The 13521-nt window shown below is 40.7% G+C and overlaps 3 protein-coding genes across 3 annotated transcripts; 1 reads left to right on the forward strand and 2 right to left on the reverse strand. All coding sequences in view use genetic code 12, as the record gives it.

Moving 5' to 3' along the window:
- Window positions 1-1481: 1481 nt before the first annotated feature.
- SUC1.1 (zinc finger protein possibly regulating maltose complex or other sugar transporters) lies at window positions 1482-3340 on the reverse strand (the record flags this gene model as incomplete). The annotated part of the gene is made up of 2 exons (XM_001384985.1): window positions 1482-3005; window positions 3132-3340. The coding sequence occupies 2 exons, from the start codon at window positions 3338-3340 to the stop codon at window positions 1637-1639; spliced, it is 1578 nt and encodes a 525-aa protein (XP_001385022.2).
- A 1321-nt stretch (window positions 3341-4661) lies between these two features.
- Window positions 4662-6419, reverse strand: MAL2 (maltose permease; the record flags this gene model as incomplete). The annotated part of the gene is made up of 1 exon (XM_001384986.1): window positions 4662-6419. The coding sequence occupies one exon, from the start codon at window positions 6417-6419 to the stop codon at window positions 4662-4664; it is 1758 nt and encodes a 585-aa protein (XP_001385023.1).
- A 1134-nt stretch (window positions 6420-7553) lies between these two features.
- Window positions 7554-9272, forward strand: MAL7 (alpha-glucosidase maltase; the record flags this gene model as incomplete). Its single annotated transcript, XM_001384620.1, has 1 exon — window positions 7554-9272. One exon carries the CDS (start codon window positions 7554-7556, stop codon window positions 9270-9272), a length of 1719 nt encoding a protein of 572 aa, XP_001384657.2.
- Window positions 9273-13521: the final 4249 nt, after the last annotated feature.

Here is a 13521-nt window from a genome sequence, read left to right on the forward strand (position 1 = left end):
GAAAAGATCCATACCGCAAGACGTGAAAAGATCCATACCGCAAGACGTGAAAAGATCCATACCGCAAGACGTGAAAAGATCCATACCGCAAGACGTGAAAAGATCCATACCGCAAGACGTGAAAAGATCCATACCGCAAGACGTGAAAAGATCCATACCGCAAGACGTGAAAAGATCCATACCGCAAGACGTGAAAAGATCCATACCGCAAGACGTGAAAAGATCCATACCGCAAGACGTGAAAAGATCCATACCGCAAGACGTGAAAAGATCCATACCGCAAGACGTGAAAAGATCCATACCGCAAGACGTGAAAAGATCCATACCGCAAGACGTGAAAAGATCCATACCGCAAGACGTGAAAAGATCCATACCGCAAGGCCCGTGCCGCTATTATACATCCGTGCCGCAACTATTAACTCACACCCCTTTGGTCACGTTATATCCTATTTGGGTCGCCTCATTTAACTTCCGTGCCTCAACCAAAATCTTGCATATTTGGTCACGTTATGTCCTGCCCGTGCAAACAACTAGTATCTCGTAAATTTTGTCACGTTATGTCCTATTTTGGGAGAATTTCATACAGGACTATTGGCAAAATCTGACGTAAGCATTTTACATCTGCAGCAATAGATTAGACAACACTCCGGTCACGTGAGTGGCTGCTTTTGGGCGAATCGATACATGTACCGCGAAGAATGTCGTATGTCACATTCCATCCTCGCACAAAAAACTGGAATACTTGTGAAAACTTGGATAAAAACACCCTACCTCAAAGCCTTCTCATACAACTGGTTGTCAATACACAATGGAGCAATCTCGACTAGATCAAACTTGTCCAACTTTTCGTACGAGTGACTACCTATTGAGGGGTATCAATTGTTCAGACAATATTCTCTTGACCTGTCGCTACTGTTCTGACCACCGATTTACCTATGGCAATGCTTTGCTAATTTGGTACATCTGCTAGACAAGACGCCCACCTGGTCTAATAGAATCCTACTGTTGATCATTATGTAATTCCATAAAAATCCAGGATATCCTACTTCAAATGAATCAATTGATGATCTTCATAATTATTTTCAAACTTTGGGGATCTCGCCATCCTTTTATACCTCTCAGTTCTCATTTTAGTAATACACGCACATCAAATGCGCTTAAATTGTTTCACTACTATATTGACTGTACATAACTCCCTATCAATCAATTCTAGTCATGTGATTCTAAATGGATAATCCTCCCTCCAAATTCACAACAACTCAATATAATACAACCCAATATAATACAATATCACATTCACATTAATCCTACGTCATGATATCCACAATAACTAACATTACATATCCATATTCTTACAATCTTAACTTTTCCCTTACCTTTATTACTTCTCTCAATTTTCTTGTGTGCAGAGATGTACTGATTGTCTTTCTGGAAAGAATGCGAAAAATAATATAAAAATACTAATTGCTGCAATAACATTTCTGTAAATAATTTTGTACATTTATCATTATTTGATTCTATAACAAATACTCGCATAGGTCACAGCTGCAAAATACATCGCAAATGGGATACGAGATGTATTTAAATCAACCTATAGAGTGAATTTGCACTTTAGGTAAAACTTTGAATACATTCGTTAAGTCCATGCAGCTATTCCAAGGGCTTGCTCAGGTGAGTCACTACAAGAGGCATCAGACGTTATCTTCTTTTCAATTACTGCTTCGATTTCTGGACTGGAGACAGGAGAGAAATGCATCCTAGGTATAGGATTAGCATTGACTATGCCCTCGATCTTTTTATACAATTCCGACGGAAGAACCAAATTAGTCTTGAATTTGGAGATGAGCCAGAATATCGACGTCATAGCGTTCAGGCATGCAAACGTATCCACACTATTCCTAATATATGTAAAGTCATTCATTGTGTCAGCCAAACCATTGGCAATTTCTAATAATTTAACAATCACGCCTGGACCATTATACTCAAATGCATTCGTGGGCAAGTTGCTGGTCGAAGTCAAGAAGTCGTAGGCAATAGTAACCGGATACTTTACACTTAAACAGTCATTCTCTTCTCGGTTGATAGATAGGAGTCCATTCTGAAAGGCAATGTGCCAAACAAGAGATCTCATCCAATGCTTAGAGAGTAACAAGTTGACCTTCTGGATATCTGTGGCCATAGTCGTTATCGATATGCCTTTAATCCCTTTATCTACATCCACCACCCAACCTTCTGTGATGTTATTAATCGGCAAGTAGAAGAATTTCTCGAGGTAATCAAAGTTACCACTAAATGTGTTATTGCTATGCGAGGCACTCATTTTTTCAAAGAATAAACGATCAGGAACAGAAAATATTCTAACGAGTTCAGTGAACCCAGTCAAGAGATCAGAATATTCCTCACCATCATACATTGGGAACGGTATACTAGGATCTAGAATGATTGGCAAGCCAAACTGTATACACATAAATCTCTCTGTGACCAATAAAAGATAGTATATTTTCCGCAAACGATGAACTTCAGCAGGAGGTTTTCCCAAATAAGTAGCTGCATCCTGTAAACGCATGATTTGGGCCATAGAAATAGCCTCTCTCAAGTATGTGATTCCAGCAGCTTTTCCTCCGCTGTTGTTGAAATAATAAATACACAAGAAGAAAGAAGTTAACAAGGTCTCACTCGTTGGATTGAGAGAATGTTCATACTCATTTCGTATTCTGAGAGCCAATAAGGCGTAATCTCGAGCTTGGATTCCAGAAGGGAGCTTGGATATGGTTGAGCTTTCGCTAATGAATGTAGTCTGTTTGGAGATAGCAGCACACAAGGCTAAACATAGGGCATACGAAATAGAACCTTCTTCATAGAGATGTTCTCCCGGCGAGATAGTTGAAAGCTTAGTCACAAAATCTGTCACTGATAATACGGGCCACATACTGTAGTACCATGTTTGATAAACCTGAAGACATGGAAGTAAAAGGTCCATCGGAATAAGTCCCTTTGTAACTGGTCTCCTAGGTCCGAAAAAGTTGGATGAAGTTGTAGGAGGCAGTTCTATTGAAGCGAATGGAAAGTATTCAGTATTGACTGCCAATTTATCCATGGGCTTGGTTGGACCTGAAAAGAACTGAATCGACTCCGCTGGGAAGAAATGCTGATCCAGGAGCTTCTTTGACTTGGGCCCAGACTTCTTTATTATTCTGTTATTGGTGCAAGGTATTCCATCGTTGAGACAACGAGCACAAGGTCTAGAATCCGAACATTTGATCTTTCTAAGAGCACATCCGTCGCAGGGCCGAGAACGCTTGAGCTTTCGGGAACTTGCAGCAGTTGCTACAGACGACATCAGATTGTTCTTAGCTCCACTAGAATAGTTCTGGTCTTGGGAAATGGAATCAATTGATGAATCTCTTGGACTTTTCTCTAAAGTCAACTAGCATCAAAAAATGCGGAGGCACTGAAGAGAAGGTAGCCACTTTTTTTCAAGGAGGAATCGTAGGAGCAATTTTGTTGGTTTTGGAAGATCAGATTCAGCTGAAGATCGGATACATCTGGATATTACTCTGCCAGGCACAGCAGCGCACTTGATAGTTAGTGTTTGTTTTGTTGAATAGCTTCTCGAATCACCTTTTGGGATAATTCGGGATACATTTTCTGTAACTTTTGTTTATACGCACTTCATGGAAAATTAGCTCGATGAAGTGCGTATCCGCAACCACTCAGCTTCACCAATGTCATTCATCCTTTTTCAGTATATACAGTACATATGACATCTCCCCCTTAATTTGAGGAGTTCCTAAGTATGGCAAGAATGGTTTACTCAAGCGATGTTTCTCCAGCATACTCAGCCTTGTTGCACATGCTCCAACTTTTATGGAAATGAATATTTTCTTCGATTCTAATAACGATATGTAGAAAAACTCTGCTATCCCCGTCAGATTATGTGATTTGACTACTTTACAGGTAAGATACCTTTGCTCTGAAACCACAGCCCATAGCTAGAAACTTGCAAAATACGGGGGCATTTCATTCTCATCAGATCTCCACTAATTACAGGCAGTACGAAATTGCTGCTATTTCAATTTCTAATAATAAAAAATGAAAACCTTGAATGAAATGTGTCTTGTTCCCAGGTGGATATAAGTAATTCATAGCATACAAAAAAATGAATATGAACTAAATTATATTAGACTGACATATAGCAGGGTAATTATGACATTCAATCTTTTTTCAACTAAATTTAAATTACTTCAAATCCTTGATTTTGTGAAATCGTTAGAATATTTTTTCGAACAGAGAAGGAAGTGTTTCTATACCAATGTCACAATTATGATTTTATTGAAGAAGTTAGATTACTCTTAAATTACCAGAAAATTACAAGGAAGTCATATTTGATTCCAGAATAAGAGTTCAAATTTATAATACATGGTTGTTTTCTTATCCTTTCAATACAATATAAAGGACTACAGCTCCTTCTGAATTACTCTCTGAGCCATTTGCATAGTATTCTTCTGATTTACGAAAAATTGGGGGCGAAATAGAATTAGTTTGCTTTTCATATCTTAACAGTGGGCAATAATATATCAATTCACGATAACATTTATATTTAGTTGAATAAAACTAAATACCAGTAGCTTTTACCTAGTAGAACAAACGACCTTATTTTTCTAAGTAGAGACCTGGACCTTTTCAATGATATCTTCCTCTTCAGCATTGTCTACATGGTCAACAAAATGTTTGATTCCTGTTTCACCATATCTTTCCATCAACTTACCAGCATCAAAGACTTCAACTTCAGTAGATTTGAACTTTCTAGCTGAAACACCATCTTGGAACAAGACTTCCAATTCGGCGTAGGTTCTGTTTCTGGTTTCTGGTAATTCGAAGTAAACCCAGATGGATCCAACGAGGGAAAATCCAGCCCAGAAGAAACCAGTTTTAGCTTTCCAATTCCAAGCAGTTGGGTTTAACATGTACGGAGTAATAACACCGACAATTATGTTAGCAACATTGTACATGTTCCTGGAAAGCATGACAGTTTTGGTACGTAACTTGGACGATGGAATTTCAGCGACAATACAGTAACACAATGGACCAACAGTCAAATCGTAAACAAAAGTAAAGATTAACAAGAGCGTACCAACGCCCCACTTTGCACCATTGGTGTCAGAAACACCCAAACCACCAACCAAAAACAAAATAAGGCACATAGTGCAAAGGCCGAAGAAGTAGATAGGTCTTCTACCGACCTTTTGAGAGAGGAACCAAGATCCAACAGTACCAATAATACCAAAGCAGTACTGAATAATGGAGAAATTGAAAGACATGCTAACAGGCAAGCCAGCTTGTTGATAGAAAAGAGTCGAGTAACCCATCAAAGCGGCACCTGTAATACTTTGGAACAACCAGGTTAGGGAAGCAATTCTTGTTCTTCTGAAGTTGGTACTTCTGAAACAGTCCTTGAATGTACCAGCATCAGCAGTGCCTTCTTCCTGGATAGTCATCTGAATCTTGGTTAGCATAGCTTGAGCCAAAACTTCCTTGTCTGGCATCTTCGAGTTTTCAGATAATAATCTCTTCAAGGATATTTTGGCTTCATCGTTTCTACCACGCTTAACCAAGAACCAAGGTGATTCTGGAGCTAAATAAACACCAATAAACAAAGGTACGGGCCAAACCCATTGAACAGCAAAAGGAATTCTGTAAGAATTGGAGTTTCCAGCCATACTAGTTACACCTTTAAGAACGCCTGAAGAAATCAATTGACCGAACACCCAACAAACATTGACGTAACTAGTAAGATACAAACGAAGAGTCGTCGGAGCAACTTCAGAAGCATATGTCACAGTCAAAGTCTGATAAGATCCCCAGTTAATACCCAAAAGAATGTAAGCAAGCAATAAGACCTCCTTGTTTGGAGCAAAGAATTGAAGGAAAATCAAAGCAACAGAGGTAGCCAAAGCAGTCATCAAGGTTCTTCTGTAACCATAAATATCAGCAAAAAAACCAGCAATAGCAAGACCAATAACTGAACCACAGCTGTAACCTATATTCAAAGCAGTTTGCCATCTAGCTTCAATAATATAATCACCAAGACCTTCATCAAAGTGACCAAATTTTTTGTTGAAGGCATAGAAACCAAACAAAGAATTCAAAAGGTTAGTATCATAACCTTCCATAACCAAAGCAGTGGAAAGAATAATCGACCACATTACAGCCTTGGGGAAAGTTTTCAAGCATTCTCTAAGAGGCATACTCTTCTCCTTGTTATCATTGTCCCTAGCTTCGTTAGACATGTCCAAGAACCTAGCGACATAGTCGTCAACTGAATTCAAGGAAGAAACATCGGTTGTCTTCTTGGTTATAGACTCGACTACGATAGTCTTTTCAGGGTTCTTTATGTCTTCGACGTATTCACTAACCATCTTGAGTATTAACTACTTGGTAGTGATGGATATGGAAGTTCAAAGTTGTCGAAAGTGACAACTAGGTTCTTATACATAATTGTCTTTACGGATAATCTGCATGATCAAGAATAGATCATTGTCAACCTGGGGTGGTGTTCATTTAGGGGTCACTTACGAATAGATACCTTATTCTCAAGTAGAAAGGGCTATACTTACGGCAAATAAGTTGTAGCGTCCAGAGAATAATAACGCGCATGAACCTACGCAAAGATTCTTCGTGCTGCATACCCCACAGAAAAGGTGGAGAAAAATCTTTTTGTTCAAACATCCGATCTAGGAGAAGAAGCGATTGGACAATTCTTGTCTGCTCGGGGTTTATTGCTCAAATGTAGAGTTAGAACTTAAGTTTTAAAATTAAGTTTAGTTCGAGAATCGGAGATAAGTTGATAATATTATTTTTGGGTGGTCTGTTTGGATGCTGTCAATAAAAAATCGAGGCGTTGGATTTGGATTTACGAGCTCAAAATAAATTCATGGAGAATTCTTCAGGCGCTCTATGAACTCATACGCAACACAAATCTCTTGCAAGTTTTCTAATTATCTACAGCAAAAGCCGAGGTGCAGCTTGGTTATCAAAGGAAGGAAGAAACTGCATACAGAGGGGCGAGTGGAAGTTTCAGGAAATGTATTTACAGAATCTGTAACTATAATGTGCGGGGACTCAACCGGTAGAGCCGTTTGAAAAAATATTCAACTCCTTCTGACACTAATGATTATACTGGAATCGATATGTATTCTTCCACCCTCTTCGGCTAAATTGTTCGAAGTGAAACCGGAAGAATATACTCGATAGACTTCCCGTAGTTCTTCCGATTCTTTGCTTCCTTGAATGCTTTGCGAGATATGCAGCATAACCATTAGTTCAGCAAAAATATCAATCCTTAGATGTACTTCACGTTTGGGGTACATTTTTCAAAAGAAGGGGTAAGTACGGGTTCGAGAGTTGTCCGATAAACTATACGAGCATTATTGCACTGTCATCCCTTAAAACAGCTTCTACGAGATCTATTTAAGAGTTGAGGTTCCCGATGTGGTTTAAAATGGAAGTTTTTCTTTTGGACCACTCTAGAAAGTAATAAATTCCTTTCCAATATGACAATTGCTCGAGAATGGTGGAAAAATGCCACCGTATACCAAATATGGCCAGCATCCTACAAGGATTCCAATGGAGATGGTGTAGGTGATATTCCCGGTATCATCTCAACGTTAGACTATCTCAAGGATTTGGGTGTAGACGTGATTTGGTGTAGTCCCATGTACGACTCTCCACAGGATGACATGGGGTATGATATTAGTGACTATGAAAAGGTCTATCCAGAGTATGGCACCAACGAAGATATGCAGACACTCATAGACGAAACGCATAAGCGAGGCATGAAGTTAATATTGGATTTGGTTATCAATCATACTTCCAGCGAGCATGTCTGGTTCAAGGAGTCTAGATCTTCCAAGACAAACTCAAAGAGAGATTGGTATATTTGGAAACCTCCCAAATTTGATGCTGATGGTAACAGACACCCTCCTAACAACTGGGGATCGTTCTTTTCTGGTTCAGCTTGGGAATATGACGAGCTTACTGGAGAGTATTACTTAAGGCTCTTTGCTAGAACACAACCTGACTTGAATTGGGAAAATGAGGTAACCAGAAAGGCAATTTATGACTCTGCAATGAAGTTTTGGCTCGATAGAGGTATTGATGGCTTTAGAATTGATACAGCAGGTTTATACTCCAAAGACCAAAAGTTCCCCGATGCCAGTATTGTTTGCCCAGATGAAGAATTCCAAATGAGTTTTCAAAATACTAACAATGGCCCCCGCATTCATGAGTTCCACAAGGAAATGTATTCAAATGTGACTAGCAACTACGATGCCATGACAGTTGGAGAAGTTGGGTTTTGTTCGCGGGAAGATTCTTTGAAATACGTCAGTGCCAAAGAACAAGAAATGAATATGATTTTCCTCTTCGATACCATCACTGTCGGAAGGGAAGGAGGAGACACATTTGGGTACAAGGACTGGACTTTGACGGACTTCAAGAGGGCCATTCAAAAAGACACCACTTTCATCGAGGGTACTGACGCGTGGTCCACTGTCTTCATTGAAAACCATGATCAACCTAGGTCGGTTACCAGATTTGGTGGTATCAAGTACGCTTCACAGTCTGCTAAATTGATTACCTTGTTGGAATCCACTTTGACAGGTACTCTCTTCATCTACCAGGGCCAGGAGATTGGCATGGAAAATTTACCAAGATCTTGGTCTATCGATGAATACAAGGATATAAACACTATAAACTACTACAAGAAGTTTAAGGAAAAATATGGTAATGATTCTGACTTCAAAGAGAAGGAAGAAAAGTTGATGGACATTATCAACCTTGTGGCCAGAGACAACTCAAGATCTCCTGTTCAATGGAACTCTTCTACTAATGGTGGTTTCACAAGTGGCACTCCATGGACACGAGTTAACGATAACTATAGGACCATTAATGTTGCTAGTCAGATTGACGATCCTAACTCGGTATTGAGCTTCTGGAAGAAATCTATTCAAATCAGAAAGCAGTATCAAGACTTGCTTATTTTCGGTACATTCAAGATATTGGATTTCGAAAATGAAAACGTCTTCACCTACATTAAGGAGGATGAAAAAAATGGACTTCGAAAGGCATATGTAGTGTTGAACTTCTCCAACAATTCCGTCAAGTTTGAAAAGTTGATTGGTGGTGAATTTGAACTACTTCATTGCAACGTTGGCGATGTTGACGAACTGATCTTGTCCCCATATGAAGGTCGTCTATACATTGTTGATTAACCTGTTTTTTTTAAATATGAAAACCTTAAATATGAATCGAAGATAATTTTCTGTAATTGGATAATTAACTATGGAGTTAAGTATGCGCGCGACATTATGCCGTTGACCGTTACAATGTCGTGCAATGTCACCTCGCAGATGACGAGGAACATTCTGCAAATGCCCACTTTGTCTTAAGTTGATACATACAAATCCTACTGTTGATCGTTATGTTATTCACTAAAATCCAGAATATACTCCTTCAAATGAATCATAAATTGTTTAATTATGAACTTTAATTATAAACTTTAATAATTATTTCAAACTTTTAGGATCTCGGCTCTCTTTTATACCTCTCAGATCACATTTTTACACGCACATCTTTGTTATGTAGACTGTATATAATTCCCTATCCATCAGCATTGGTCATGTGATTCTAGTTAATTCTCCCTCCAAATTCACAACAACTCAACATAATACAACAAAATCACATTCACACTAATCATGCATCGTGATATCAACAATAACTAACATTATTTATCCATATTCTTACATTCTTAAATTATCCCATGCTTTTATAACTGTTCTCAATTTCTGAACAATATTTACTTCTTGTCTCTCTAGAAAGAATGCGAAAAATACTATAAAAATACTAATTGCTGCAAAAAAATTGCACCTGTCCTAAAAGTATTACCATTCGATCACCTTCATTCAATTAAGTAAGAATTCATCATGTTCGAGTGTTGCAAAATTCTAATGTTCTAATTATAACCATTTAAAATAAGGATATATGGTCACATGATATAGCACGTAAATATTGCAACACAAATGTCGCCAAATGTCGAGATAGCACGACATTTATCATACAATATAAAAGTAAGAATGTTCACCGTATGGAGTAATTGTTATGGTTGGTCCTACGTAAGGCGAATATAGACGTATATTCTGATTAGAGCATTCCATTGGAACAGTCAGAATCCAGTGAAATAATATCACGATGGACTCTAGCCTGACGATAGGCCACATATTTATTTAGCGACTAGCCTCCTCTAGGTTCATCAACCAGAACAAGTAAATTATTCCAAGAAAGAATTTAAGATTTAACACCACTTTTGCGTTATAGTTAATGCTTGTAAGTAGTTCATATTTTGTCCCAATTAGGAGTATCCCGCAGACTCTCTGTATAAATGGCCACAAATGCCACTTCTTTGAAACAATACAATAACTGGTTTTACAACTCTTGTCTAATTTGGAACGTAAGTAATGTGTAATATGTGGGCCACTTAGCCACTTAGCCAAATATGCAAATTTTTAGCTTACTTATTGATGTCTGTCCTAGAATTGGGAATGAATACCACGCTAATTTTAATAGGTTTAGATTTGAGAGCGAGCATGGGTGCGAATAAGTACGTGCACTCGGAGCTATACGGTGGAGTGTTCTGCGAGGTAGTGTGTACTTATCAACCTCAAACGAATTGTGACGAAGCTCATATTCTAGTACGTGGATTAATTACTTAGAACGTAAATTAAATTATAAGAAATCAAAAATCTTTAACTAGGCGAAGGATGAATTAAAATATACTGCATAAAGTCCAGTTCAATAGCATTGGGCTAATTTAAAAAATGAAATTGAAGCAAATTGAGAAATTACTACAAATTCTCAATTTTTTATCCTCACAATCACATTACCAAAACCTGAATAATCCAGGAGTTTGAGTTTCAGTAACTGTAATTGTAGGGATGGTAGAGTGTTCAGTAGTGGTAGTAGTAGTTGTCAAGTAAACGGAGGTGACTGTATAGTACGTCTCAGTAGATGGAGCAACTGCGCTGGTGACAGTCACTGTAGGAGAACTATCATCAGATTGCTTGGTGATAGTTACAGTAATAGTCTCCGGAACACAATAACTTTCAGAAGCTGAAGGAATCTCAACTACAACTGTATCAGTTCCTCCAGGGGTATCAGTCTCGGTGGTTGTAGTTGTGTATGAACCAGTCCAAGTAGAGGTGACGGTAGTTTGTGGATTAGCAGATGGATTACCTTCAGATGATGGACCAGACGATGGACCAGATGATGGTTCAGACGAAGGAGCAGATGATGGTTCAGACGAAGGAGCAGATGCACCAGACGAAGGAGCAGATGCACCAGACGATGGACCAGATGCACCAGACGATGGACCAGATGATGGACTAGATGATGCACCAGATGGACCAGATGATGGTTCAGACGAAGGAGCAGATGATAGTTCAGACGAAGGAGCAGATGCACCAGACGATGGACCAGATGCACCAGACGATGGACCAGATGATGGACTAGATGATGCACCAGATGGACCAGATGATGGTTCAGACGAAGGAGCAGATGCACCAGACGATGGACCAGATGAAGGAGCAGATGCACCAGACGATGGACCAGATGATGGACCAGATGATGGACTAGATGCACCAGACGATGGACCAGATGCACCAGACGATGGACCAGATGATGGACTAGATGATGCACCAGATGGACCAGATGATGGTTCAGACGAAGGAGCAGATGCACCAGACGATGGACCAGATGGACCAGATGATGGTTCAGACGAAGGAGCAGATGCACCAGACGAAGGAGCAGATGGACCAGACGAAGGAGCAGATGCACCAGACGATGGACCAGATGCACCAGACGATGGACCAGATGATGGACTAGATGATGCACCAGATGGACCAGATGATGGTTCAGACGAAGGAGCAGATGCACCAGATGATGGACCAGACGAAGGAGCAGATGCACCAGACGATGGACCAGATGATGGACTAGATGATGCACCAGATGGACCAGATGATGGTTCAGACGAAGGAGCAGATGCACCAGACGATGGACCAGATGAAGGAGCAGATGATGGTTCAGACGAAGGAGCAGATGCACCAGACGAAGGAGCAGATGGACCAGACGAAGGAGCAGATGCACCAGACGATGGACCAGATGCACCAGACGATGGACCAGATGATGGACTAGATGATGCACCAGATGGACCAGATGATGGTTCAGACGAAGGAGCAGATGCACCAGACGATGGACCAGATGAAGGAGCAGATGCACCAGACGATGGACCAGATGATGGACCAGATGATGGACTAGATGATGCACCAGATGGACCAGATGATGGTTCAGACGAAGGAGCAGATGCACCAGACGATGGACCAGATGGACCAGATGATGGTTCAGACGAAGGAGCAGATGCACCAGACGAAGGAGCAGATGGACCAGACGAAGGAGCAGATGCACCAGACGATGGACCAGATGATGGACTAGATGATGCACCAGATGGACCAGATGATGGTTCAGACGAAGGAGCAGATGCACCAGACGATGGACCAGATGAAGGAGCAGATGATGGTTCAGACGAAGGAGCAGATGCACCAGACGAAGGAGCAGATGGACCAGACGAAGGAGCAGATGCACCAGACGATGGACCAGATGCACCAGACGATGGACCAGATGATGGACTAGATGATGCACCAGATGGACCAGATGATGGTTCAGACGAAGGAGCAGATGCACCAGACGATGGACCAGATGAAGGAGCAGATGCACCAGACGATGGACCAGATGATGGACCAGATGATGGACTAGATGATGCACCAGATGGACCAGATGATGGTTCAGACGAAGGAGCAGATGCACCAGACGATGGACCAGATGGACCAGATGATGGTTCAGACGAAGGAGCAGATGCACCAGACGAAGGAGCAGATGGACCAGACGAAGGAGCAGATGCACCAGACGATGGACCAGATGCACCAGACGATGGACCAGATGATGGACTAGATGATGCACCAGATGGACCAGATGATGGTTCAGACGAAGGAGCAGATGCACCAGATGATGGACCAGACGAAGGAGCAGATGCACCAGACGATGGACCAGATGATGGACTAGATGATGCACCAGATGGACCAGATGATGGTTCAGACGAAGGAGCAGATGCACCAGACGATGGACCAGATGAAGGAGCAGATGATGGTTCAGACGAAGGAGCAGATGCACCAGACGATGGACCAGATGATGGTTCAGACGAAGGAGCAGATGCACCAGACGATGGACCAGATAATGGTTCAGAAGCAGAAGGAACTTCAATTACTACTGTATCAGTTCCACCTGGAGTATCAGTCTCGGTGGTGGTAGTTGTGTATGAACCAGTCCAAGTAGAGGTGACGGTAGTTTGTGGATTAGCAGATGGGTTACCTTCAGATGATGGACCAGACGATGGACCAGATGCACCAGACGATG

Source organism: Scheffersomyces stipitis, chromosome 5, assembly GCF_000209165.1.
Source record: "Scheffersomyces stipitis CBS 6054 chromosome 5, complete sequence".
NCBI lineage: Eukaryota > Fungi > Ascomycota > Pichiomycetes > Serinales > Debaryomycetaceae > Scheffersomyces > Scheffersomyces stipitis.